This window comes from Acipenser ruthenus, chromosome 31 (assembly GCF_902713425.1).
Source record: "Acipenser ruthenus chromosome 31, fAciRut3.2 maternal haplotype, whole genome shotgun sequence".
In the NCBI taxonomy this organism is placed as follows: domain Eukaryota; kingdom Metazoa; phylum Chordata; class Actinopteri; order Acipenseriformes; family Acipenseridae; genus Acipenser; species Acipenser ruthenus.
This window is the reverse complement of record NC_081219.1, coordinates 8855977-8880706: the sequence shown is the minus strand read 5'-3', so window position 1 is coordinate 8880706 and position 24730 is coordinate 8855977. Positions and strand designations below refer to the sequence as shown.

The 24730-nt window shown below is 36.3% G+C and overlaps 2 protein-coding genes across 4 annotated transcripts in view; one reads left to right on the top strand and one right to left on the bottom strand.

The window, feature by feature from the left end:
* The window catches only part of LOC117396801 (ribosome-recycling factor, mitochondrial-like), a 41798-nt gene extending 40631 nt beyond the window's left edge, over positions 1-1167 (bottom strand). For both annotated transcript variants that reach the window (XM_059005186.1, XM_034909088.2), the window contains exon 1: positions 1092-1167. The gene's annotated coding sequence lies outside the window, so the exon portion shown is untranslated. The remainder of the gene's footprint in view (positions 1-1091) is intronic.
* On the top strand, positions 1138-22527 carry LOC117396752 (probable RNA-binding protein 18). 2 transcript variants are annotated; one of them, XM_059005187.1, is made up of 6 exons: positions 1138-1157; positions 2823-2941; positions 11382-11508; positions 13485-13571; positions 19496-19581; positions 21122-22527. In XM_059005187.1, the coding sequence occupies exons 2-6, from the start codon at positions 2829-2831 to the stop codon at positions 21279-21281; spliced, it is 573 nt and encodes a 190-aa protein (XP_058861170.1). In that variant the 5' UTR covers positions 1138-1157; positions 2823-2828; the 3' UTR covers positions 21282-22527. The 2 variants fall into 2 exon arrangements, with proteins under 2 accessions (XP_058861170.1, XP_034764871.1); XM_034908980.2 differs by lacking the exon at positions 1138-1157 and adding an exon at positions 1208-1349.
* The last annotated feature ends 2203 nt before the right edge of the window (positions 22528-24730 follow it).

The window sequence follows — 24730 nt, the reverse complement described above, 5'->3', positions numbered from 1 at the left end:
ATATATATAATTTTATTTACTATATATTATCAATACCAAAACTATTTTTTTTGGTAATTTTATTTTCATTCAAAAAGAAAGTGCAACAATTCTACAACTCTAAACACTCAATTGCAAGTCATACAGAATTAGATACAATGATCGAAATTTGTTAACTTCCATCAACACCCCTGATTTTCATTCCTGAAATGTCAAGCTCTGTAAAGATGTAATCTGCAAAAACAGACACGTTATGTAAAGATGTGTGAATATGTAAATAATGTACAGATGGCTACGTTAAACAAGACATAACCGGGGAAAACTTGTCCTACTATTTCTGCTTTCTACACACAAGTTTCGCGCATGTTTAGAGAACGTATCCAGTACTAACAACAACCTAACGGTAACGCTTTAAATACAACGGATTTAAGAAGTTATTAGAAAAACACCGTACACGGCATATGTTTTAGCACGGAACTACAACTATATATTAATTAATTTGAGGAATATGTTGGTAACAGGGTGTTTTAAGCGTAAAGTAGTTTTTGGACGTGACAGAGTGTTCTCGGCGTAAATTCAGATCACAGCAGAGTATTGAACGTACACTCATTACAGTGTTATTAACTTATGTTCAAAACACAACTCCGGACTGTTTGTGAGCGTAACATGTAATAAGAAACCCCTAAAGGCGGCAGTCAGCAGTAGATTGTCTACAGGTTCTACTAGTCACTCCTTAAGGTTTGTTTGTTAATTAAGCATTTTAGACATGCCCTGGGTTGTGACTCTACAGTATAAGCTACATTTGTACACTTGAGAAAAGTACAAAACTGCAACATTTCAAAATGTATTTGTAAAACTGCAGCTTCATTTAACGATTTGCAACTGGCGTCATTTTAAACAAATACTTATAAAGACTAATTTGACGGTGTTTTTTCAACACCTTGATAAATATACACGGACCGGGAGAGCCTCAAACGCGTTTTCTAATTATAATAGCCTTAATAAATCAGATATGCAACTATTAACAAGCGTAAAATATAATGACTGCACACTGAACCATGTATAAATAAAAAATAAATAAAACATAAACGGTGTGACTTTGTTCTACTTACTGAGGAGCTACACAGCATGTCCGAAGATGCACTGAAGCGTGTGAAACGTCATTACTACGATGCGAGGTCAGTGAAGAACATCATCGAGTTGAGGAAAATCGGTCTGAAATAAACTTTCTGTGCAGGACGTCATAGTGCGGCGCCTGTGTTGCTATTTTGTAGTTTAGGTTAGGGAATGCTGTTTTGTGTTTCAGAGGTATTTTAATATTTTACAGTACTTGGTGGTGGAACAAGGAAATAAACTGGTAGTGGAAGACGGTAGGTTTCTTTTTAAAAAATATATATTATTATTCACAGCGCCACTGTCAGTTAATATTGAGTATTTTATTACTGCGTGTTATACTGTTCAGTGATGATTGAAACCTGTTTGAAAGTGTGCCGTGTCTGTTGATTTCAAATCGAAATAATATAGTAAATGTTATATATTATGTCTCTACCAACATGTAATGTACTGGTGTGACGTTAAAAACAAATAAATACATATACAATAATCAATTCTCAAATAGGTTATATAGTGCGTCATTCACTCTATATATTATAATTAGCACGTTGGGGTATACAGAACACTTGTCTTTGTTTGGCATTCACACGGAATGAATCGGAAACAAATGTGTCCAATTAAATAAATGTCCCTTTTGTAAAGTCTGTAACGGTATGGGATAAGCACGTCATAATTCTTTCAGTTGTGGAACCAGCAGGAGCCATCCCACCCACTGAAACCTAACTGTTTCATCTGAGCTGTTCAGCTTGCAAATGAAAATGTCTGGCAGAACAAATAATGATATACAGTATTATTATGATGCAATATGGCTTTATAGTAAAAAAGTCATAAACCAGACAGTTAGTCATTTCCTTTTTAATACAATTTTTTTTAAATGTAAGCCACATAAAACGATATTCAGTACACACACACAAAAAAAGAATACTTTGTTGTAGACGAGTTAAGCGTCAATGTGTGTAATGATTGACTCCAAATGGGAAAGGGCCAGCTGCGCTAGTCAAGGGGGTGAGCTTGTCATTCAATGCAGACCATCTATTATTCTGTGTTTGTGGGATGGCCAACATAGATATTTGCCAACACCACCTATTCTTTATAATACTGTATAAACATGTAATGCATAATCAAAATTTGATTGCATTGTTTTTACTGTTTTGTTAGAATTATAAACTTTGGTATCCCTGCTGCAGTAAGAACATGACACGTCCATACTTTAAAACTTTCAAGTTTGTCTCGGAAGGTGGTCATTTTTTAACAAAAATAAATTATGAATCCACTTGCCAAGAAGGCCTCCATCCAGTCACCTTTTGATCAGATCCTCTCCAAAACTGAATCAGCACACCAACAAAGGTTTCACGCTCTATGAAATTTAAAAGAAATCCGTGCTGCTGTTTCAGAGCGATGTAGTATGGAGATAAACATCCTTGATGGTACCCAGACAGCCATGTTATAGGAGGTCAAAGTCAAGGCCACTACTGGTGGCTGTTACTGTATACCTACCAAGTTTCAAGTCTACACCACAAATAGTCCCAGACACAGCATAAACCAAACATGCATCGATCAGATTGATTGCTTCACCCCAGAAACCTTTCTTGTATTGCTTGTTGCTTTCCTATTCTGTATTTTTGCCGCTGCCCTGCTTAAAACCATTTTAATGGCCACTGGCTACTTATTGGACAGCTGCAGATGAGTTCATGATTTTGTACACAACTATCTATTTCTATCCATTGCAGTGACCTATGGAGTCACAAATTGAAACCCTTCCCTTTGAGAATGCCTCGATCCTCTCAGAAAGCACGTCACAAGAGGGTCATCGACTTTGGATTGGCAACATTGATCCTAAGATTACAGAGTAAGTACTTGGAATCTGTAGGCAAATGATAGAACCGAGTGATGCATATACTGCAAATTAGGCTACATAATGATATGCCAAATACAGCCTAGCTGATCTAGCTAGAATTATTATTGCTGTTCCAGCAGCTACAGTAGCAAGACTGCATCACAAACTGTACAGTAGGTTACTGAAGTTGGGTTTCTTGTAGCCAAACATAAGTTAGTTAGTTGATATCTTTCTAAAATGCTCCTGCAAAATGAGAATGGAATGGTACTTAAGAGGGAAGGACCACAGATACTATCACCATGGACTGCATCGAACAGGATGATTTCCCCAGTTCTATGAAATGCCATAATAGAATCCAGCTGCGACTCCTCCCAGCAGTAGAGTGTAAAATGTTAATCTTATTTAATTTTATTGATATCTTACTTCAATCAGGTGACTACATTATCAAATACAAATCTGATCATATCCAAAATAGAATCAGCACAGATTTACAAAGTTAAGCCCCCTTAAAGTGGGTAAATATGTTTTTTAGTGGAAATCACTAAAGTTTTGTCTGCCTTACTAAGGGGTGGATTCAATAAAAAGAAAATACAGTGTCTGCATTATTTCCCTGTTCTATAGTGACATTCAATCAAATTTTCCCAAGTGAAGTATGTTTTAGGTAAATAACCCAAATATATCAGCTAAACGAAGAACAATGATAAGATTACATTTATTTTAATGAGTAGGTTCCAAGAATTATCGAAGTGTAAATGTTTCTGATCCCAGATTGAATGTATGATGAGATTGTCTTTTAGAGTGATGGTGTTTTTAGGGATGTGAAATTACTCCTGTCTGTTTCTGGTCATGTTGCCGGGACACTCTTGTAAAAGAGACCTCGTCTCAGTGGGTTTTTTCCTTAAAGACGTTCATAAAGCAGCACTGTGATTGAATTCACAGCTTAGTTTCTATTATTTATATGAATGAATGGAGACCACAGTTTAGAATTAATAGACAACTGTCAAGATGTGTGGTCCTCCGTATTATACTGTAAGTTTATAATGAAAAAGGGTATTCTGGAAAGACTCATTTTACACCGAATATGTTTCTTAAAGTGTTTTTCAAAAGTGTCCACATATAGCATTGTTTTGTATTATTGTTTTGTTTTGGTTACAAATAGGAAGTTTGTCATTGAACAGCTTTAACTTTTTCAAGTTCATGTTACCAGAGCCCTGGCTTTTTTCAAGAGACCTAATTTGTGGCACTTTTAAAATTACTACGTATATACTACCAGTGAGATTCATTTCCTTCTTTTACTTTGCTGAAGAGGGGAGGAAAGGCTGGAGAGAAACAGGAAACAGTTTCAGCATTAAATGTTCAGATGATTAATTACCTCCCTGTTTCTTATTTGCTCTGTTACCACCTACAGTAATGAGATTTCTGTGATCTGAATTGCTTGTGGTTTTCAAACTTGTTGGCCAAATAAAAGAGGCATTACTCCCCTTGTTAACAGTCTTAAAGGAGTGATAACCAAGGATTCAAAATCATCCTCAGGGGACTAAATCTCCGGAGATGGGGCTATAGGGTTATTAGCGTACGTTTCTGAGAGTGTTACATTTTGGGGATATAGGGTAGTGTCTGTGTAGGGTATATAGGGTAGTTGTCCATCCTAATGTCACACTGTACATTTTTCCATATATTTGGAAAACCTCTTACTGTATTTAAAGGGCACATAAGGACCTTTTTATTTTATTGTGTTACATGTTCCTATGTGTTGCAACAACTGTTTACGTAAGGTGTGTGTATTGTTTAAAGTTAAGTTTAAAAAAGTGGTCAAAATGTAAAAAAAAAATTAAAACAATACACATACCTTATGTAAACAGTTGTAGCAACACATGTGAACATGTAACACAATAAAATAAAAAGGTCTTTATATGCCCTTTAATTTTGATGAAACTTGGTTTTAACATTATACAACAATTTACTGGGAGCATCAGATTGTGGGGCTATAGATTCCACATACTGTAAAGCAGTCATTTTAACATTACTATTATGTGCTTCAGCCTCTTTTTAAAGGAAGCTGACCTGTGTTAATTGATTATCAATTCTTCAATTGACACCTGGCCACCTCCTGCACATTGGGTTTCAATTAGGCAGACAGGGAGGTCTACCCTCCCAGCCTTGCCATCCAGCACACACTTTGTTTTTTAACAACATTTAACACATTTTATTTACAAGCAAACAAAACTGTTTAGAAACCCAACCAAAAGTACACATTTAAAGGGGCAGGCCTCAGCCCTGCCACACGCCCACTTACTGTGAAGTGTTCATTATTTTAGTTATGAGTTTGTGCCAAAAAAAGCCAACTTTCTAAAGATAGAAAGGAATTTGAAACAAAATGGAATGGAATTATATTTTTCCTTTTGAGTAGTACAGTTGCAACTGTCATTGTTCACCCAATACAAAAGACAGCAGTAATAAGGTTGTGACATGTTGACCTATTGATGCTCCTTAGGGTAACATTTTCGCTGGTGATAGATTTAGCATGTGTCCTAGTATGTTTTTATTGCCAGTGGTTCTCGGTAGCGTATTGTTTGACACAAGCCCCGAGTCTGGTTTTGAATAGCTCTTGAGGTGCCAGGCGGAAGTTCAGAGGAAAAGGAAAGAGGGGAGAGTTGGGAAGGCTGCTGTCAAGACACGTTCACATCAGGTGACAGGACGGGGAATTCAAAACCTGGCCAAGAGGCAATCGCCACGGCCACGACTTTAAGAATGAACTGTTCGTAAACATGATTCACTACTGCTATGTTTTCAAAAGATGCATCTTCCTGCCAAGCTATTGTTGACTGAAAGCGTGGTACACTAACCATAGTTATTGTTGTGAAGACCACCTGGCACGTGTGAATGTGAGTGTTTGGTCCATTTATAAATTATCATAGGTTGTAGTTATATTTCATTAGAAGTTGATTTATACAATATTGCACTTTTTTTTGGTATTTTTCATTATTGTATTTTTTCTGCATTCATTTTTTCCCTGAATGTTTTATTACTACTATTTTTTCTGAGATATAGGGTTTTATAGCAACTCCATGGGAGAAATGTGCTAGTGACTTTAAATCTGATCCCTAACCTCGTATGGCTTCTAGTGACATATATTGGATTTATTTAAGATATTGGCTTCAGACTATATTCTGTGGGACAAATTCAATTATAGGTGTCCTTCAATAAAAATTAACGATTTTACAAAGCTGCTGCTACTGCACCTTATCGACACCTCTTACTGTATCTCAAAGACCACTTGAGATGCACGCTTCATATTTGCTTGGTTAGAGAAACATTGCAGGCTACAGGTGACCTTGACATTGGCTACCGCTGCAGCCCAAGATGTTACCGGCAGGAATTAGACGAGACAGAAGCTGCAGTGAAGCACTGTTGCGCGCATTTTTAACAAACACAAAACACAGGAACAAATAAACAGGGCCTGAGGGCTAAAATAAAAGGTTCAAACAAAAGAACAACACACTTATAGGGTTTTGTCTTCCTTATATACAGGTGGCCACTCCCCATTTAGCATGCAATTACCTAATTGGGGAATGGCCACACCTGTGATTGTTGGCGGGCGGGGGGGGGGGGGGGGGGGGGGGGGGGGGGACAGATTTAACCCCATCCCTGCCAACCTTAAACTTATTTAAATAAGCAGGGCTTTTGCCCTGCCACACTACTGTTGGAGGATCATGTGACTTTTTTTGTTTTCTGGTTTATAGAGACCGATGTATTTAACTGTTATTCAGTAAATATTTCTAATAAAAATATACTATTTTGTGTCTTCATTTGTTTTAACCTTTTGCCATAGCTGTGATAGAGGCCCCACACTTTAGGTATATTCTGCACAATTGGTACACAGCTGTATTCTATGCTTCTCTCATTCAAATTTCATTGAGGGTATGGTATAATAAATATTATTTTATCAGACACATTTGTTTAACCTTTAGCCATATCTCAGTAATCGTTTGACAGGCATCATATTTATTCAACTTCTGATCAATGGCTACCATCTGGCAGCCGTGTGACTCAATAATAGATGATAAAGACCACACGTTGTGACATATGTCTTTCAAATTAAGAAAGGCACAGTAGAGTGTATGACATTATTTTGAGTTTTATTAAATTGTGCATGAGTAAAGAATCCTATTTGTTTTTAGTTTCCAGATGAATTGCTTCCTTGCATAATGACATTCCAGTCTTGTAGAAGTGAAAAGTAGTTTCTTTTATATCATGTTCTATCTCTTCAGGAATCTTTAGTATAGAAGGAAATGCTTTCATTCCAATCTTGAGGGGTGGAGGCTGGGAAAAGTGAGAAATTCTTCAGCAAACACCCTTGGGAATTATACGGGAAAACATTCATATGAAGTAAAGGCACTGCTACTGTTCCTGTGTATACATTTCCAGAATGTCAATAACCGAGACAATAGAACATGTTCACTGATGCAAATCTGACTGCGAGTATACGCATTTTATGTTTTAATATTTTGCTTGAAATTGCACTGCAAAACATATTTTGAGAAATGTATTATTAAAAATTGATCATGACTGTATAACTTACAGCGGTGGTACTCAACTCTGGCCCTCGAGATCCATTCCAGTCCTGGTCTTTATTCCAAGCAGGTCCTAAATTTGTTAATTGCCTCTTAGCAGCTTCAATGAACTACATTAGAACCTGCTTGGAGTGAAAACCAGGACTGGAATTGATCTCAAGGGCCAGAGCTGAGTACCACTGACTTACAGTATTGACCATTTTGTTATATCTGAATTTTACCCCCAGTCAGCTGTCACATCTGCATCCACTTACTGAGCAAGGGGACTGAAGATTAAGCTACTGAACCCCTGAGGCAAGTAGGCAAGATGCGGTGAACTACGCACAGACGTTGTTTCCTCCCCAACGCATAGAAACCCCCAAACCATTGTGTTCCTCTTGTCCCAAGATTGGCAACTTAACTCTACAGAGATACGAAACAGCAGTCTGATGGTCGTATGACCCGCCCTACACTCCAGTGGGGTAGTTCCTTTACTGGACCACCGCTTACAGAGCACTGTAGTTGCTGTAGACCCTCCGACTAGATAAAAGAAGTACAGGGGTGCCCAGCTTCTGTAAAAAAAACAACACAAGTAGTGAGCTGTTATGGCTGCAGAGCCCCTGGCAGATTGCTGTGGTTTCATACTTGAAGAAGTGACAAACATGTAATTACAATAGGGATGTCCACGGGCTTAGAGTGTGTCCTCAATTTGTGGTCTCTGAGGGCATCTCTTGCTCTTGTGATTAAACCTAAAACCATATATTTTGGAGAAGCACCAAATATGCCCCCAAAATAAGAACTATTTTAATGTTGTGACCAGTATTCCAGGAACAGACAGGATTCATTAAAAAGGTTGAAATGCGCATGATAGTAATTTATTGTACGGCCATGTATGTTATAGTAACTTGCTGTAACAGATGATAGGCCCTTGAAACTAGCAAGAAACAACTAAGTTGCTGGTAGAAATGGTTCATTTATAATCATCCTGATACTTTTACACTGTTTAATTGAAATGCATTAGAACTATATCAGAATCCAGATCATAGTGCCCTATCAATGAGGTCTAGCTTGTGATTAGTTGGACCAGTGATGGGTATGTCTCTGAATCAGTTTATATGAATTTGCTTAACATTTGTTTTAAGTAACATATTCAGTATATTGTACAAATACTGTAGATCACACCACCTGAAAAAATAATTTTGGTAAAGATACATACATGGCATATTATTATTATTATTATTATTATTATTATTATTATTAATAATAATAATAATAATAATAATAATAATAATAATAATAATAATAATAATAATAAAGCATAGTATGGTGGCTTTGAAGTCCATGAGTATTCTTGTGACAAGATGGCGATGGTGGTGGAATACAAACAAAAAGGTCAGAAACGGTAGATTGCAGTTTTAAGCGCCAGAGCGCATATTTATTCAAAAATACAAAAAAGAAAGGTCACAGAGCAAAATAAAGGTTTAAACAAAACAATCATACGCCACAAAATCAAAAGAAAATCCTCACCCAAGTCAAACCCAAGTTACAGTGTGCTGGAGCCCTACACAGACACGTGTCTCTCTCCCCAGCTGCTGCCCCTTAATGGTGCTTTTAGCTCTCTGTTATATCTTGTGGCCGTTCCCAATTTGCTGTGCCACACTCCTTTATTAACAAATCAAAAATGATGTCAATAATTTTTTTCTGTAGGACCCTGTATCTGTAATGGATTCTAAAATACCATATACGTGTGTTTATGAAACATAAATTACGGTTTTGATACATAGTATAAATACAGTTCATAAATTAATAATGCTTAAATACACTATGTGTGTTCATGCACAAAGCATTTCATTTCGACTCTTATGTACAGTAACAGACCGTGATACAGTAGATGAGATTTAAAAATAGTCTTAGTCCAGCCAGCCTTATAATCAGAAAAGATTTGACTAAAATAAGAACGATGCCTCGCATTGCGTAACCACAACATTGTAAGAGCATGAGGTAATACGGTAAGTACAACTCTATCATCCAGAGAGAAATGTTTGGCAAAGAAAATCTACATTCTCCAAAAGGGACTGAGAAGTTGCATCACAGGAGTGGCTCACTGTACAAAACAAAGCTTAAAGAGCAGCTTGGTGTGGATAACTATGACATGTTACAGTTATCTGAACTACTGTTCTATTCTTCTTGTTTAGATTCAGTTTGTATATCATTTTCTGTTTCGGACAGCACATTCTAGTGACTTTTTAAAGCTTGAAGTTCAAAACACCCCTATGGCCTAAATCGAGCTTTCAAACATGTTTTCTGTCTACAACTGGCACACCAGAGTGTAACTTTTAACCTGTGTCCCCACAACAGTCTGTCCCCAGTAGATAAAAGAAATACCACAGTTGTTCTATTTGGTATTTCTTACTGTATTTCTTAACGCTTGGTGTACCATCTGTACTTGGAGAGAAGACATGTTAGGAAGCACTACTCAGGCCACATGGGTGTTTAATAGAGTCACCAGGATGTGGTGACTGGTTTCTTTAATAGTTTAGAAAGATTCCAAGCATGCAAAACATCAAAAGAGGCTTTAACCAAACTCTCTTTAAATACTGTAACTCCCGTTTTGGGTCTTTGTTTTAACACTAAACATCCAGAACATCTGCTTAATGTACCTACAATGACCGAAACGTTATTTTGACCACTACTGTGTTTTTCTATGTTATAGCTGCCAATGGTGTGATTAAAACACCATTATCATTTCTGATAGTATCATTTCTATTATTGACATCGCCTCTTCAGAAAATGAATTACTTTAGGACAATGGACTGTAGAAAAATAAAACAGGTTAATTCAAAACGTACATCTTTTGCATTTAACTAACTATCATTGGGAATATAACAAAAATATGAAGTCAAAACAATAGACGAAGACACTCAAGAATGATTTATCAGTGAACAGATAGGCGTAGTATAGCTGTTAATTCAAGAGACACACTTTTTGCACATGTACCGTTTCAACTCTGATGCACATGAACCACACACAGCGTTCTTGCACTGAATGCATGTGTTAGTTGTCTTATTCCCACTGTAAGAAATTCTGAGCCAGAATCGCTGGAGGAAATGTCAGCATCATCTGAATCGCTGTCTTGGATGTTTTTCAGCTTTTCCAAAACTTGTGTTGCAGTAAGACCCCTTCTTCTAGCTGCCATCGTCACTGTGAGAAAAAGCAATCGCTGCATTCAAAGGCAAATGCCATTTTCAAATACCATACAAAGACAAGTGCTTTGTAATCTCATATAAGACTATAGCTAAAGAAAAAATGTACCAGAGAAGGAGGATTTAATCACGTTTTGTGGATTTCATGAGTAAAAATTGGGTCAGAATTACCCCTTGGTTTTTCTAGTGTTAAAGGCCCACAGTTTCATTCTCGTGTTGTGATTTTGAGTCTTACCAGCAGTATCAGCAAATATGTGTTTCTTTTTCTATTTCCCATTAATTACTCCAGATCTGAGCAAATCTATGTCCTGTGTTATGAGTTGCTTCTCAGATTTCTCGGCTATAACAATATTATTCTAATGATAATCTCACTGTACAATGTAATTGAATATTGTTTACAGAGCTGGTGATTACAATCTGTTAGAGTTGACGAAGGTCCTTATTCATAAACATTTTAGAATCTTGCAATTATTTATTTTCAATTTTAATACAGTACCTTATTTAGTATATTTGTAGGCTACACTGTTGGCAAGCTATTTACAGTAAATAGCAAGTTGCTATAATTGTTAAGCTATCTACTGCTGTTCAGTTCATCCACTGTACCATACAGTACAATGTATCACAATCTGCCTAGTAATAAGGTAATCAGCTGTAATTGATCTTTGTTTTTTTCTTTTTCTTGCCTCCCCTCCACAGATACAACCTTGTAAAACTTCTGGAACGATTTGGCAAAGTCAAGCAGTTCGATTTTCTGTTCCATAAATCTGGTCCGTTGGAGGGGCAGCCACGAGGGTACTGCTTTGTAAACTTTGAGACAAAAGAGGTAAACATATTCTTCACATCTTTCCATATAAATCTGATTATTTTCCAGAACAGAGAGAATATTACACAAGTGTTGAGAGAGTTCTATTTTTCAGCAGATCTTGTTTTGCAATCTATCTTGCATTCTTTTAAATATGGTGACGGAATGAGTGACTGAATTGCTCGCTTCCAAATCACGCCACGCTAAGCAGATGCAAAGCTTGATCAAAGGAAAGCAATTTTCCAAATTCAGCAAGTTAACCCTTTCAGGCCTGAATTATATTTGTCAAAATTAAGTTACGTAATTCAAAAAGTAACTTTTCTATGAGAACAGGAAAAATACATATGTATATACACGACCTCAGACTGGGACCGAGGAATCCCGTGAGGTACCAACTTGATTTCCGACGACATATAGGAGACAGTGTGGTCCAGTGGTTAAAGTCCAGGACTTGTAACCAGAAGGTCACTGGTTCAAATCCCACCTCTGCCACTGATAATCACCAGTTCAAATCCTTGTGCTCCATCCTGTGGATGACATGTTAAATCAATGTCCTACTGTAAGTCACTCTGTATATAATGCTCAGTTCACCTCTGCAAAGCGCTTTGTGCTGGTGGTCCACTATAAAAGGTGCTATATAAAAATGAAGATATTATTATTATTATTATTATTATTATTATTATTATTGTTATGTTGGCATACGGTGCTAAGATAAGGCAGGACCTCAAAGTTAATTTGGGGTTAAACATAATTTATTTTCCATAAATTGTACTTGTTATGTGAATGGAATAATCCATGAACATTCGTGGAGTGTCTGGGTTATTTCACTCTCTTGAGGATAGCCGTAAACAACCATCACTGTGTTTCCTCGATGTGAAGAGTTGCAGGCGTGCCTGTGACTTTTATACCATCCTCACTATATACTGGTACTACCTCTGCATTATCTAGGACATTTACTCTGCACCAGCCCTTTGATAAGAATGGTCTGTCTTCTGAACATCATAATATTTGTCTGAATAAAAAACCCTCTCAATAGATGTGATTGAGTGGGCAAGCTGGGGACTGTACGTATTCAGACAAGCACAATTTATAACAAAATAAGTATAACATTGATAAAAACTAAGATCTTATTGTATGTATTAAAATCATATCTCAGTAAAATCTAAGAGAACTGTTTTCTTGGTAATGTTTGGAGGAAACCAAGGCTTAGGGTTTAGCAGGGACTTATTGCAGAACCATGATGTCTAAAACAGAAGCACATGTTAAATTGAGAAATACATACTATATTGGAAAATATATATAATATGGATCGTTTAAAAGTCATATACTGGGGTATCCAGTATAAAAGGGTTAGAGTAAGTAGCTTCAAACTTCATTGTATTTGGTTTGTTCAGTCAAATTGTGAGTGGCTCTTATTGCAATTACTCATTGCTTTACTTTCTGATAAGTCTTTGATCTAGTGCCTTTTCTGAAGTTCAGAGTCTGCTCTCTGGTTCTAGTTGCTTGACATAGATATATGTAACAGTTCCTAGAGTGTCTTAATAGGAGTAGGAGTTGGCACCATCTATTAATCTTTGGATCAGGTTGCCTTTTGCTTTGCTGGCAATCCACTGCTGTGCACTGGAGGTTGCTGGCGCTTACTAATATAAAGATACTTTGGCTAATCTAACCTACATTCTAATAAAAAACAACTTTATTGTAAATATCAGAAACAAATGTTATTTAAAGCTACTTGCTCAATTGTTGCTTTGTTATTGTTCTATAAGTATGGAACAGTACATTTTAAAACATTTAGAAAATGTATGTTTTAACCTGGTTTGACAAATAAAGCTTATACAGAAGTGTGCTGTCTGTGGGTTTAGTGAGATACAGTATCTTCCTATCCCTGCTATTAATTAATGCAAGTGCTGACAGCTTCCAGTTTTAGGAAAATGACTGTAAAATTCAGCAGCAGATGTAATTAATGCTTTTTTGATACTCTTTATTTTCTTTTCCAGGAAGCAGAACGAGCTATTCAGCGTTTAAACGGCAAACTGGCCCTGTCTAAGAAGCTGGTGGTACGCTGGGCACACGCACAAGTCAAAGTAAATATTTCTCGAGAAACTTTATAAAAACAAACTACTTACGTATTTAGAATCTGTGCAGTTTATAGAGGTCGAGGAGACACGTTGAAATGTTTAGAAAAAACTAGCATTCTTCCATTTTAATGAATTCTAAGAACACATCTATGCTGTTGACAGTAGAGGACATGAGTGTCCTTTTGTTTTTGTAATGATAAATCAGCAAACACGAGCCGGAGGTCTTTGTTCAGCGGTCTGTGCTTTAGCAGCAGGTGCAGTTTCTCAACATGCTCCCCACCCATCTGATAGGTTTCAGCTTCATAGTAGCATTGCCTTTTAAGTAGGTGTGCACTGAATTAGCCTTGTGATGCTGGGTATTTTCTGCTCTCCACTGTACATTGTATAAAAACACTTGCATTATGCTATTTGTTTTTTTTATTGTTAAGCTATTAATGAACAATATTTACTGATGCACTTCTGGTGTGGCGCTGCATTCCACTACAGGATGTCACATGACGATTGCATGGACATGAGGCTTTTGGGAGTTTGAGTTCATTTAAATCTCCCATAAACAAGTCATCAGTAATCAGTTACATGTTTTCAAACTCCCAGAAGCCTCACACTCTGGCTCTCCTTCACAATACCATAACCAATCGCTGCTTTTTCTATGACACCTTTGTTTCAACATTTCTGAATAGCTTTACCATAACATACGCATCTTTTCTACATAAAAATGTGAGTCAGCAGTTAATACGATTTAATAAAAGTACGTTATAGTGGAATTATTTTGTTAACTCTAGATACACACATTTTATTGAAGAGTCTAATACATTGTTTCAACCAGGTCTTGTAATTGTTTAACATTAGATTTTGATTACTATACCACCTTTTCACACAATGAAAGACCCACTGATGTAAACAGTGTCTGATCCTAATACCACTTCCCTAAAACCCTTTAAACTTCCTCCAAACTTGACCTCTCCTGGTTGTATCTGTATTGTACTTAGGATGTTAAGGAGGTCAATAAATCATCCCTAGAGGAAATGCCAGTAGAAATAATAAAGTGCTAAAGTGCAGCAATTATTTGGCTCTCCTGCTATTTAGATCATTAAAATAGATCCCAATTAATCTTCTTTGGAATCGAGGCTTTACAATACTCTGGAAAGCCCAAACAAATGATTTCAAGATTCAAGTGAAACGATGCTATCAAAGTGCATATCAAAGTGCTGGGAATAAATATCCCACTGCCCAAAACAATGGCCATTTTCTGTTACTACAATAACAAATGGCATTTCCCCTGCATTCCCCAGGGTCACTTTGTTTGGGATGCCGGAGGATGCGGTGGTAAGGCGTTATCATCTTCCTAGACTTAATAGCTTTTCATCACCTGGTTGGCTGCCGTCCTGGTAACACCGACACCAATGATGTTCTCCACCATAGTGGACCATATAGCCTCATTGGTAGCATAACTGATTTTCCAAATAACTCAATTTCATGCTGAGTGACCTCAGCTGTAAGGACTCTCAGCTCCTCAGAAAACATTTCTTTTCTGTGCACCAAGAGGACTTTGCTGCCCTTCTTGTGACATATTTCTTTTGTTTGGTTTGATTTTTGTGCTCTACAAATCTCATACAGTGACTGCTGCTCTCTGTACTCCTAACTCACCTCACCTCTGGGCTGTAAGTGCGGCCGCTAAATAGCCCGCTGCACAGGCGGCGCTCATTGAGACCCTCATTATCATGATTGCGGCTCATTATTTGTGTGTTTAGTAATTTGCATTAAGCTTACATAGGCCGCAGTGCAAAATAATTACCTGCCCGCTAGTCAATTTGGATTTTGCAGCTGCAATTGTTTGCACTGCGCCTTCCTTACATCAGCCCTATAGATTCTTATTTTTAACAACAGGTCTGTGCTGCCATTTATTTAAAGTAGTGATGTATTTGAAAATGTATTTGAAAATCAGTGTCGAAAAATGAGCAAAGAAGAACCAACAACAAAAGATGGTTTACTGATAACATTGCCATGGCTAACAAGTGACATGCATCCCTTGCCACAACTGTAAATACAAAGTTAGAGCCTTTAATAACATGAGAAAGTAGATCCCTGTGATCTACAGCCACCTATAGACTGGTAAAAATGACAAATGGTAGATGCCTCCATGTACCCCCAGATTATGATACTAACATTCTTCTATCCTAAATAATGTTAGCAAGCTTCAGAAAATTGGATTAGCCGTTCTCCAGATACAGTATATGCAATACAGACAGATAGACGCATCCCTCCAGTTACAGTTGCGTACGACTACAGTGTATAATGAGGTGAAAGTTGGAGGAGGGAGGCACCAAGGAGGGCTTCCCACAGACTCTTCATATTTCTCTGCTGCTTGCTGCTGAATATTGAGGTCAGGTTGGGTGTAGCGGTAATTCCCCCAGCCTCCAAAAACAGGTGCTAAATAAGGATATCCTACTGTAGACAGGGATTGGATTATCCATCTCTTGTGGTCATGCCCAAGGCAGTATTTAAGACTAAATGTGTTTGCAAAACAACTACAATTTATGTAGTGTCTTTTACAGAGCAAAAGAAGCCAGCAACAGAGATTTATGATTTTTTTTTAAAAGCTTTTGAGCTGATTTTAGTCATGTTGTTGATTCTATATAGATTTATCTTTGATTACATATTTCTTTTATATAGTCAGGCCCCTGTTAGTACCTATCAGTAGCAATTACACTTATAAAATTGTCACGTCTACAATACAGAAATACAATTCTAAAAATACCACACTGTATTCCTTACCTTAATGGTGGCATAAATCCCAAAGGAGAAATGGAAACAGCAAACTTTGAGTTAAAAATGATCTTGATACTGTTGGCGACTTCAGTTAGCAAATGCACTAGCTTATCTAAAATAAACTAAACCAAAAGACAAGCTGTATATGTTTTTCAGTTATTATAAAACCTAATCAATAATCAGATTTATACTTGTTTTGTTATTTTTACACACATTTTAGTTTTACATACAAATAATGCATGAGACAGCACATTTAAAAAAATAAAATGATACATATATTGGTGTATTATTATAAATATATTTGTATTTGATGTGCTTAACAATGATTACTTTAGAATCCTGCTACTTACTAAATTCGAATAATCAGTTGTATTGGCAGTAATATTACTATGAGCAGTCCCAAGAGTTACAGCATTTGGCAGTTTGAGAAAATGTCACCTGTGTTGGATATTCAATGCAAAGCATCTGCAGATGATCACAGGAGCTGTGTTGGTACACATTGGTTTTGTGAGAGACACTGCATTTGTCTTAGGTTAAGCTCTGAATTGACGGTGAAGGCTTTTAAACCATAATCCTTATGAATATAGGGAAAAATAAGAAATATTATATGAATTTGTTACTGTATCAATAGTTCAGTTTATTTAACCCAGTAACATACTTTCCCAATTAATTTTGGAGCTTGGCAGAAGGAAGGATTTAGTATGTTTAAGAGGGTCATTGTTAAGAGTGTATTTATAATGTTGACACAAAGCCTTTGTAGTCTGACCACAAGGAATACACTGTCTGAAATAGAACCTGTGAGATATGGTGCAGGATTGAAAAAGTTAACAGCCGTGGGCCATTTCAAAAGTACTGCTGAAAAACAAGTTTGAATGCATGCCAGAGAAAACATTTCGGAGGAAGCAGAACACACTGATGGTATTTTGGGAGGCCCACAATCTTGGAACAGGACTGGTCATTTTTCGTTGGGTATAGGAAAAGGATAAAAAAAAAAGTGCTGATGTGTCTACATGGCTTGTAATGTTAAAAGTGTATTTAAATAAATGAAATGATCACAAGCCGTTGGTTATATCATACTGTGGTGATAAACTTGAAACAGCTTTGGAGAGGTTTAGATCAGACCTAAAATGCAAACATTCGCTAAGAAGTAGAAGAATCATACACTGCTACAGTTGGAAAAACAGTGGAAATGATCATGACATAATTGCCTTTTAATAAAAAATGGCTTATTCATCAGTTGCAGTTATTCTGATTTTAAAGAGAGTAAAAACTTTGCAAACTTTTCACATCTCTAGTTCCTAAGCTATCATCGGAGAACCAATGTAAAAAAACAAATTGTAAACAAACTAGTCAACAAGGTCTGCTTTCTGATGAAGTAGAGTGCACAGGAGGCTAGACTATTCCGAAGGGAGCGTCACATTGGCTCTGGCGCTCCTGTGGGTTAGGGAGGCAAAACCAGCAGGGACTGTTTCTCTTCATCGCGCTACAGCGAACCCTGCTGGCCAGGTGTCCAGTGAGGTCAAAAGCTTACACCTGCAGGGCTGGCCTTTGTCCTCCATAGGTCGCTGACATCTACTCTCGAGTTCCTGGGTGCAAAAGAGGATGCTGGCTCGGGTGTGAGCTTGGAGGAAGCCCACTTGAGCTGTGTGGGGAATCGCTGCGGTTAGGGGAAAACGTTATTGGACATTCCAAATTGGGGAGAAAATCGGGTAAAGGTATTAGGCACAGTAAATTTTATTTAAAAAGATAATAGTAATTGAACATGATATTGGGATACTGACGATGTACATTTTATCCTGTTTTAATGGTCAAAGTATTTGATTTAATCATACTTTACCCTACCAGGACAAGCCACAGCTGGATGTTTTAGAGCTTTTAATTGTACCATGTACCATTTAGGCCTAAATTAAAACAAAATGTATGGTGCCACCATAGCTATACTTTACAATGGCTATTATCAACCAGTTATTTTTAGGGGTAACCCTGGGATAACAAAGGATATGTGCTTGATGCAATCCAGGATGATTCCACAGTGCTCTATAAAGTCCATCTTGATTGAATCAACCCCTAAGTATGGCGTAGAGAAGTCTTTAATTATCCCCCAGCAATAAGATACAGTGGAAGGGGTCGTACATGCGTACATTCATATCTCACTCTTCACATTATCCAACTGTCCTGAAACTTGTTATTAACAGTATTTAACATAAATAATTGAGATTATCAAATTCTAGGGAAAGATAGAGGTGTGTCTGTCCATACATCCATCCATCCGTCTGTCACACTTTTTCAATTATCTGGAAAGTCGCTTCTCTAATTTACAGCTGTGTCAGGGGATGTATGTTACGGACTGTCTAGCTGATGTCTGTCTTTACGTAGATTTCACTATCACTTTTCTGAGCTAACCAGTACTGCAGCATAGTGGAACTTTGTGTTGCCAAGAAGTGATAATTTGATCTGCTTTCCAAAGGCTGCTGTTACAGCATACATGCCTTAAATGCTTTATATTTTCTGGGATGCCTTTTCCTATCAGAGAATAATTCAGCTGAAAGAATAGTTGAGCCTTTTTCTTAAAGTGGAAACTTCGAGCTAAATGGGACCTGGCCAGGCTTCGTTTATTTTTGTCCTTAGCATTTAGTTACTATACATTTAATGATGGAGTGAATAAGACAGGCTAACTGCGTAAATCATGTAGCAATGTTTATATAATAACATCACTTAAATTTTTCATTTTCTAAAATACAAATAAAAAAAAAACTTTTGAACCCAGTTTTCCTTCATTTGGGACGGTTACTAAGCACTACTAGTTCTTGGAAAGAAATGTGTATACAAAGTACTTTAAAAACTGTTGAAAGAAATGAGATCCCCACATTAAAATTTTCAGATAGAAAAAAACCCCAGTGGTGAAGTTTAAAAGCATGAGCTTTTCCATGTCTTGAAAATAAGTAGCTGTCTAAATGCAGTACACACAATTGCATAGCGTGGCATCTGAAACTAAGATTCATTGGCAGCTTGGAATACATATGCTGACATATGGGCACTGTTCATTAGTGGTATGTTTTTAATTTGGGAGTTTGTGGATTTATAACATTCAGAATTCTGTTTTGAAGTTTGAATTTTATTTTTGACTAAATCTTTGTGTGTGTGTGTGTGTTTTTTTTCAGAGATTCGATCAGTTCAGAAATGATAAAGTTCTTCCTATCAGTCTTGAACCTTCGTCTAGCACAGACCAAACTCCAACCACACTAACGTAAGTGCATGGGTGTGTGTGCGTGTGTTTTGTGTATGTTCTTGTAATATTTTGAAATGTCCCAAAGGTTTATAGTTAATGAACTTGAAAGGACTATAAACAGTTTTTAGATTTTACATATAACTAAACTGGTTAAATAAACAACATTATTATCAGGCAAATTTCAACACAATGCAGAAGGCTTTGTTTTTCTTTTTGTACTTACTACAGTATACTACAGTATGGAACATTAGGCTATTGTCTTACTCTTATTTGATTAATTATAAAAATATATTACCCCCTTCGGTCACAGTGTGTATAATTGTACCATGTTTGTTAAAGTTTTTTTTTTTTTTGGCAGGACAACTTCTCATATCCCATAGGGGTCACATTAACAGTTTTATCATCTAAACATTTAATTAAAAAACTATGACCGAAGGGTATATAACATACAAAACCGTACTAACTTATACTGCAAACGCTGTTGATGTTGCATAAAAAGGGATTTGATGTGCTGTCTTTCATTCAGACACTCCTATAAAGACCATGACAAGTCACTCCCATCCTCTTTGTGAGCTCATATTTGAGAGAGTCATTTGTTCTGGGAAAATCAGTTCATTACAAATGGAAAAAGGTGTATCCCATGGAATGTTCTCAATGAAGCTAAACAGTTATATTACATTTTTTTTTTTTTTTAAACCGTGCACGTAGAATATTATTATTTTACTTTAAATCCTACATTGGCTTTCAGCTGTACTGCCTTTAACTGTGTTTGAAGTTGTTGCTAATTTGCAGAACAAGTATGCAGATATTGAAACAAACATTGATTAAAATGTATTCCTTAGAGGAAGAATGACATATACATGGATTAATATTCCCAAAAGAAATCATAAACCCTTCAGCAGTCAGCCTCCCTGCCCTACATTTGTATATGCAACGTATTAACTGATGTCTGAAATATAGTAACGTGGTAAAACTAAGTAGTCAAATGTTTTGTCTTCTAACTTAATCAAAAGATGGCACAAGTCAAAACTTCTGTCTACTTTACTTCGTGGTCAATTTGATCAACCTATACCCTGATAGTCCACAGCTGGATTTTATTAGAACATTTTACAGCACTGGGGAATGACCATGGGGTAGGTGGTTATAAAATAGGTGGTTGATGCAATTCAGGACTGTGCCCTGGTACTGTAAAAACTTAAAGTCCAGCTGTGGCTTATCTCAGGAGATAATTGTTGATGAAATCGGCCCCTTAGTTTCTTAGAATTTTGTATTGAGTGTTTCGAAGTTATGTATAGTTGAATTGGGTGCAAGGTTTAATTGTACTCCTTATATATTCTCTCCACTGTTAAAAAGTGCAAGATTGTTCTCCAATAAAACATAAAATAAAATAATCCTAGATAAATCTGTGTTTGCCCCAAAGCTATTTTAAATCATGACTGAACATCCCAAGTAACAAATGAAAAAACTGCATTATGGCAGTATAACCATATCAAAGCAGTATGATATCCCTAAGAGCTCAGGTGTTTTTTTCTAATGGTTTTTCCTTGTTTCTTTACAGCGTTAATGCAAAAATAAAAGCTATTGAAGCCAAACTGAAAATGATGGCAGACAACCCAGATGCAGACTATAGTGGACCCTCAGCTTACTCATACAATAAACCCACAGAGAAAAAACGAACTGCTCCTTATAGCAAACAGCCCCGCAGAACCAAACGATGACACTTTCAAAGAGGAGCTTTACATTAGGAACTGTTTCTGCACTCTTTACAATCCTATGATCTTTTGTATCATGGAAGTACTTTTTTTTTTTTTTTTCAGAAACGTAATAGATAACTTATTAAATTTGGTTGTAAACTCCAACATTCTGTAGTGAGGTCAAGTTTCTGTGTAGGGTATGTTGAGCTGCTGGGTAGGTTACATACCGGAGGTGTCTGCTGGTACAGTAAAGTTCAATTTTATCACTGTTTTGTGTTGTTTTTTAAATGTGCTTCATCTCCTAGAAAGTTTGATAAATATGAGGGTTTTTTCTATTGAAATTTTGTACCATTTAGGCAGAATGTTTTGAATGGGTATGTATTGCTATATTTTTCATTATCATCTATTGTTGTTGATACTGTTTTCCTTCTTGAAATTTGTATAAACTTGTATGATGATTTTCATTATTAAGCTTGGCTTTTGTATTTTTTAGTATTATTTGAGCGTGTTTATTTTAAAACTTTGCTTGCATAATCATATTTGTGTGTGTGTGTGTGTGTGCGTGCAAGCTACAAAAATGCATAGACCTCTAATTTAGTATGACATATACCTGTTTCAGTTGGTGTACAAAAGATGAAAGTATAACCCTTTTTGATGTGAAGCTATTGTAAATGAGACCAAATGAACTAACTAGACTGCTTGTGAATCAAGCTTGACTGTACACTGATTACTCCACTAAAGCCACTCTTAGATAGAAGTGTTAATTTTCTGTTCTGCCGAGTTCTTCAGTATTCAACAACACAAATGTTATTTTCAAGGTTTCAAACCATTTCTTTGAATCATATATGGTGTAGTTTATTACAGCTTTCTGTTGTCCTCTGAAGCAGAAGAGATTGCCTAAACAATAGAAAGTCCTTCAGTCTACCCAAATACGGGGTGAAATTATGTTGTCATAATGATTTACAGTATTGCACGTTGTATTGCTTAACTTTAAAGGAGAAAGAATACATATATCATGTGGAAAGTACTAGGAATAGTATTATTATATTGTCTCATGTTTTAATTGCAGCAAGGGTCGTTACAATTAACTAACGACTTTGAAGTTTCAGGAAACCCAACTAATCCTCATGTTTAAAGTCTATGCCTTTTTATGTGATTTAAAAAAAAAAATTTTTTACCACTATTGTGAAGTGACTTTCATTTCATTCTCCTAATGCTGACCCATTTAGCTGTCAGAATGAATAAAAATGAGTGCATGAAGTCCACTAAATCCTGATCTTCTCATGTTACTTTCCTGGGATTATTCCATGATGAGACTACTGGTGGATCTTCCGCAGTATTATCTAGTTACAAAATGAGCCCATACCTTTGGACTGTGTTTTTTTATTTTTATTTAAGTATGTGTTGGTGTGTATATATATATATATATATATATATATATATATATATATATATATATATATATATATAAAGGTGCACTAAGGTTCTCAGAAGGATGAAACCGCTGAAAACATTACTGAACTTTATAGTAAACTAATCTCTAAATGAAAGTGTCTTTGTTAAAATGCATATAAATAGTACTGTATATGCAGTATCTTTTTATGTGTTATAAATAAAAGAAATGATCCCTGTAGTAAGACAGCTGTATACACACTTGGGTCAAAAGCGATCGATTGCCTTCAGTTTGGTCAAGCTGTTTGACGACAGATAAAGTTTTGACTACAGAGATGCATTAAACTCTTTTTGTATCTTTTCACCTGCAGGCCCAACTGGTTTCTTGTATTGGATTTGAAGTAGGAATTTGTATTCACTGCATTGTAGTTACCATCCAAGAATACAAAAAACACTCACTAAAAAGGCAATTATTACAAAAAATTGTTCTGCAGCATTTTATTTTAATAGTTCTGATTTGATATGTAACAAGTTTATATCTAGTTACAGAAAAAGATATTCAACTATCATAGTATGAGTGAAATTTGTCTTTTTTTTATATAAAGAAAAAGCAAAACTACAGACGATAGTTGATCTTTCTAAAGTATGTGAGGGACAGCTGCCAATCCTGGATTATGAATTTACAAACGATTGTTTCTCTAATCGGCTCGTAGTTTGCTTTAGTAAATGTTTAACATTATGAACCAGGGCATTCATAGAAAATAGTGAAATACTAAACATTTCACTTTCCATTATATCCTCGATAGACAACCCCAATAACGAGTAGTACAATGACTCATACTATATTTGGCATTGTGTTGCAGTGCTGGAGTATTAGCAATGGCGGGATTTAGCAGTGTATGTGTTAATTCATTCATTACTGTTTACAAATGAAGTCTACTTAGATGCAGGATCTCTTTTGCGGTATTGTGTGTCTAGACGGGTTTACAGATCGCTGGACTGATGCTCGAGGTCAATTGACTTGCCTCAGGGCTTTGGATAAGGTCAGACTCCAAATGTGCAGGGATTCGAACCCAGACGGTTAATTGACTTAAAAAATGTATTTGAACCCAATAGAAGCATGGAAAAAGGTCAGTATTTAGGATATTCACATTTAAGCAAGACTCTGAGTAAAGTGCATATCCTACAGGACAGGCCATTGTCCAAATAGATGGGTCAGATGTACCAGTTTTTGCTACAGTGGAAAATTTGTACCACATTCTTCATAAAATCGAAATATAAACCTACCTAGAAAACTGGTACCAACATTGCACTTGGAGAAAAAAGCTTTGTAATTTCACCCCAATGCAACTCCCTTCGGTACTGTATAGCAAGAGGGTTTTGTTCTTCCAGAGCACTTGTTTTTACCCTATTCTCTTTCATTAACTGTGTGATTGACATGTTTGCTTGTATTGTTATAACTTTTGCTGTAGCCAAAACGTTGCGTCTCTATCCTGTGTAGCCATTTAAGATACAGTACAATATATAATACTAATTATCCTGCTTTAAAGCATACACTAAATACAATTTTCGGGATTACAGTGTCGCTGCCTGCAACATTTTAATACTCATATAGGCTACGCTTATCATACATTCAGAATATCTCGTTTTATAAAACCTGCTTTATTTGGTCCATAAATTATGAATTCCATTGGATCACACAACAGCATTATTTGTATAATAATTCCTGTTATGTTAGCTGGTTCTCATACATTTTAATTCGGCTTTTGCTACAGTCGGGTCTAAAATATTATACACTTAACAAAGGTATTGATTGGATTTATGCTATGGCCCTGAAGAAAAGAAAAAAGGTATCTGTGACTCCGCTGTTCATTAGCGTTTAGCTCAGTGTCATCGGCACCAAATACAGTGTAGAGAAAGACTGTGTTAAATTGCACAACAGTTATTTATTGGTTGCGACAGTAAAGCAGAAGAATAAATGAACCATTGTAGAGGTAAATGGCGATAAATATCCAGCCGTGTGCGCACGCCTCAAAATAACGATTACAAAGGAAACTGACTGTGATCGGTAGACTATTACT

Bases quoted from the DNA above. Each gene is read 5' to 3' on its own strand.
- LOC117396752 (XM_059005187.1), top strand. From the start codon at position 2,829: ATGGAGTCACAAATTGAAACCCTTCCCTTTGAGAATGCCTCGATCCTC. The intron at 2,942-11,381 runs GTAAGTACTTGG...TCCCCTCCACAG, and splicing joins ATTGATCCTAAGATTACAGA to ATACAACCTTGTAAAACTTC. The intron at 19,582-21,121 runs GTAAGTGCATGG...GTTTCTTTACAG, and splicing joins CAAACTCCAACCACACTAAC to CGTTAATGCAAAAATAAAAG.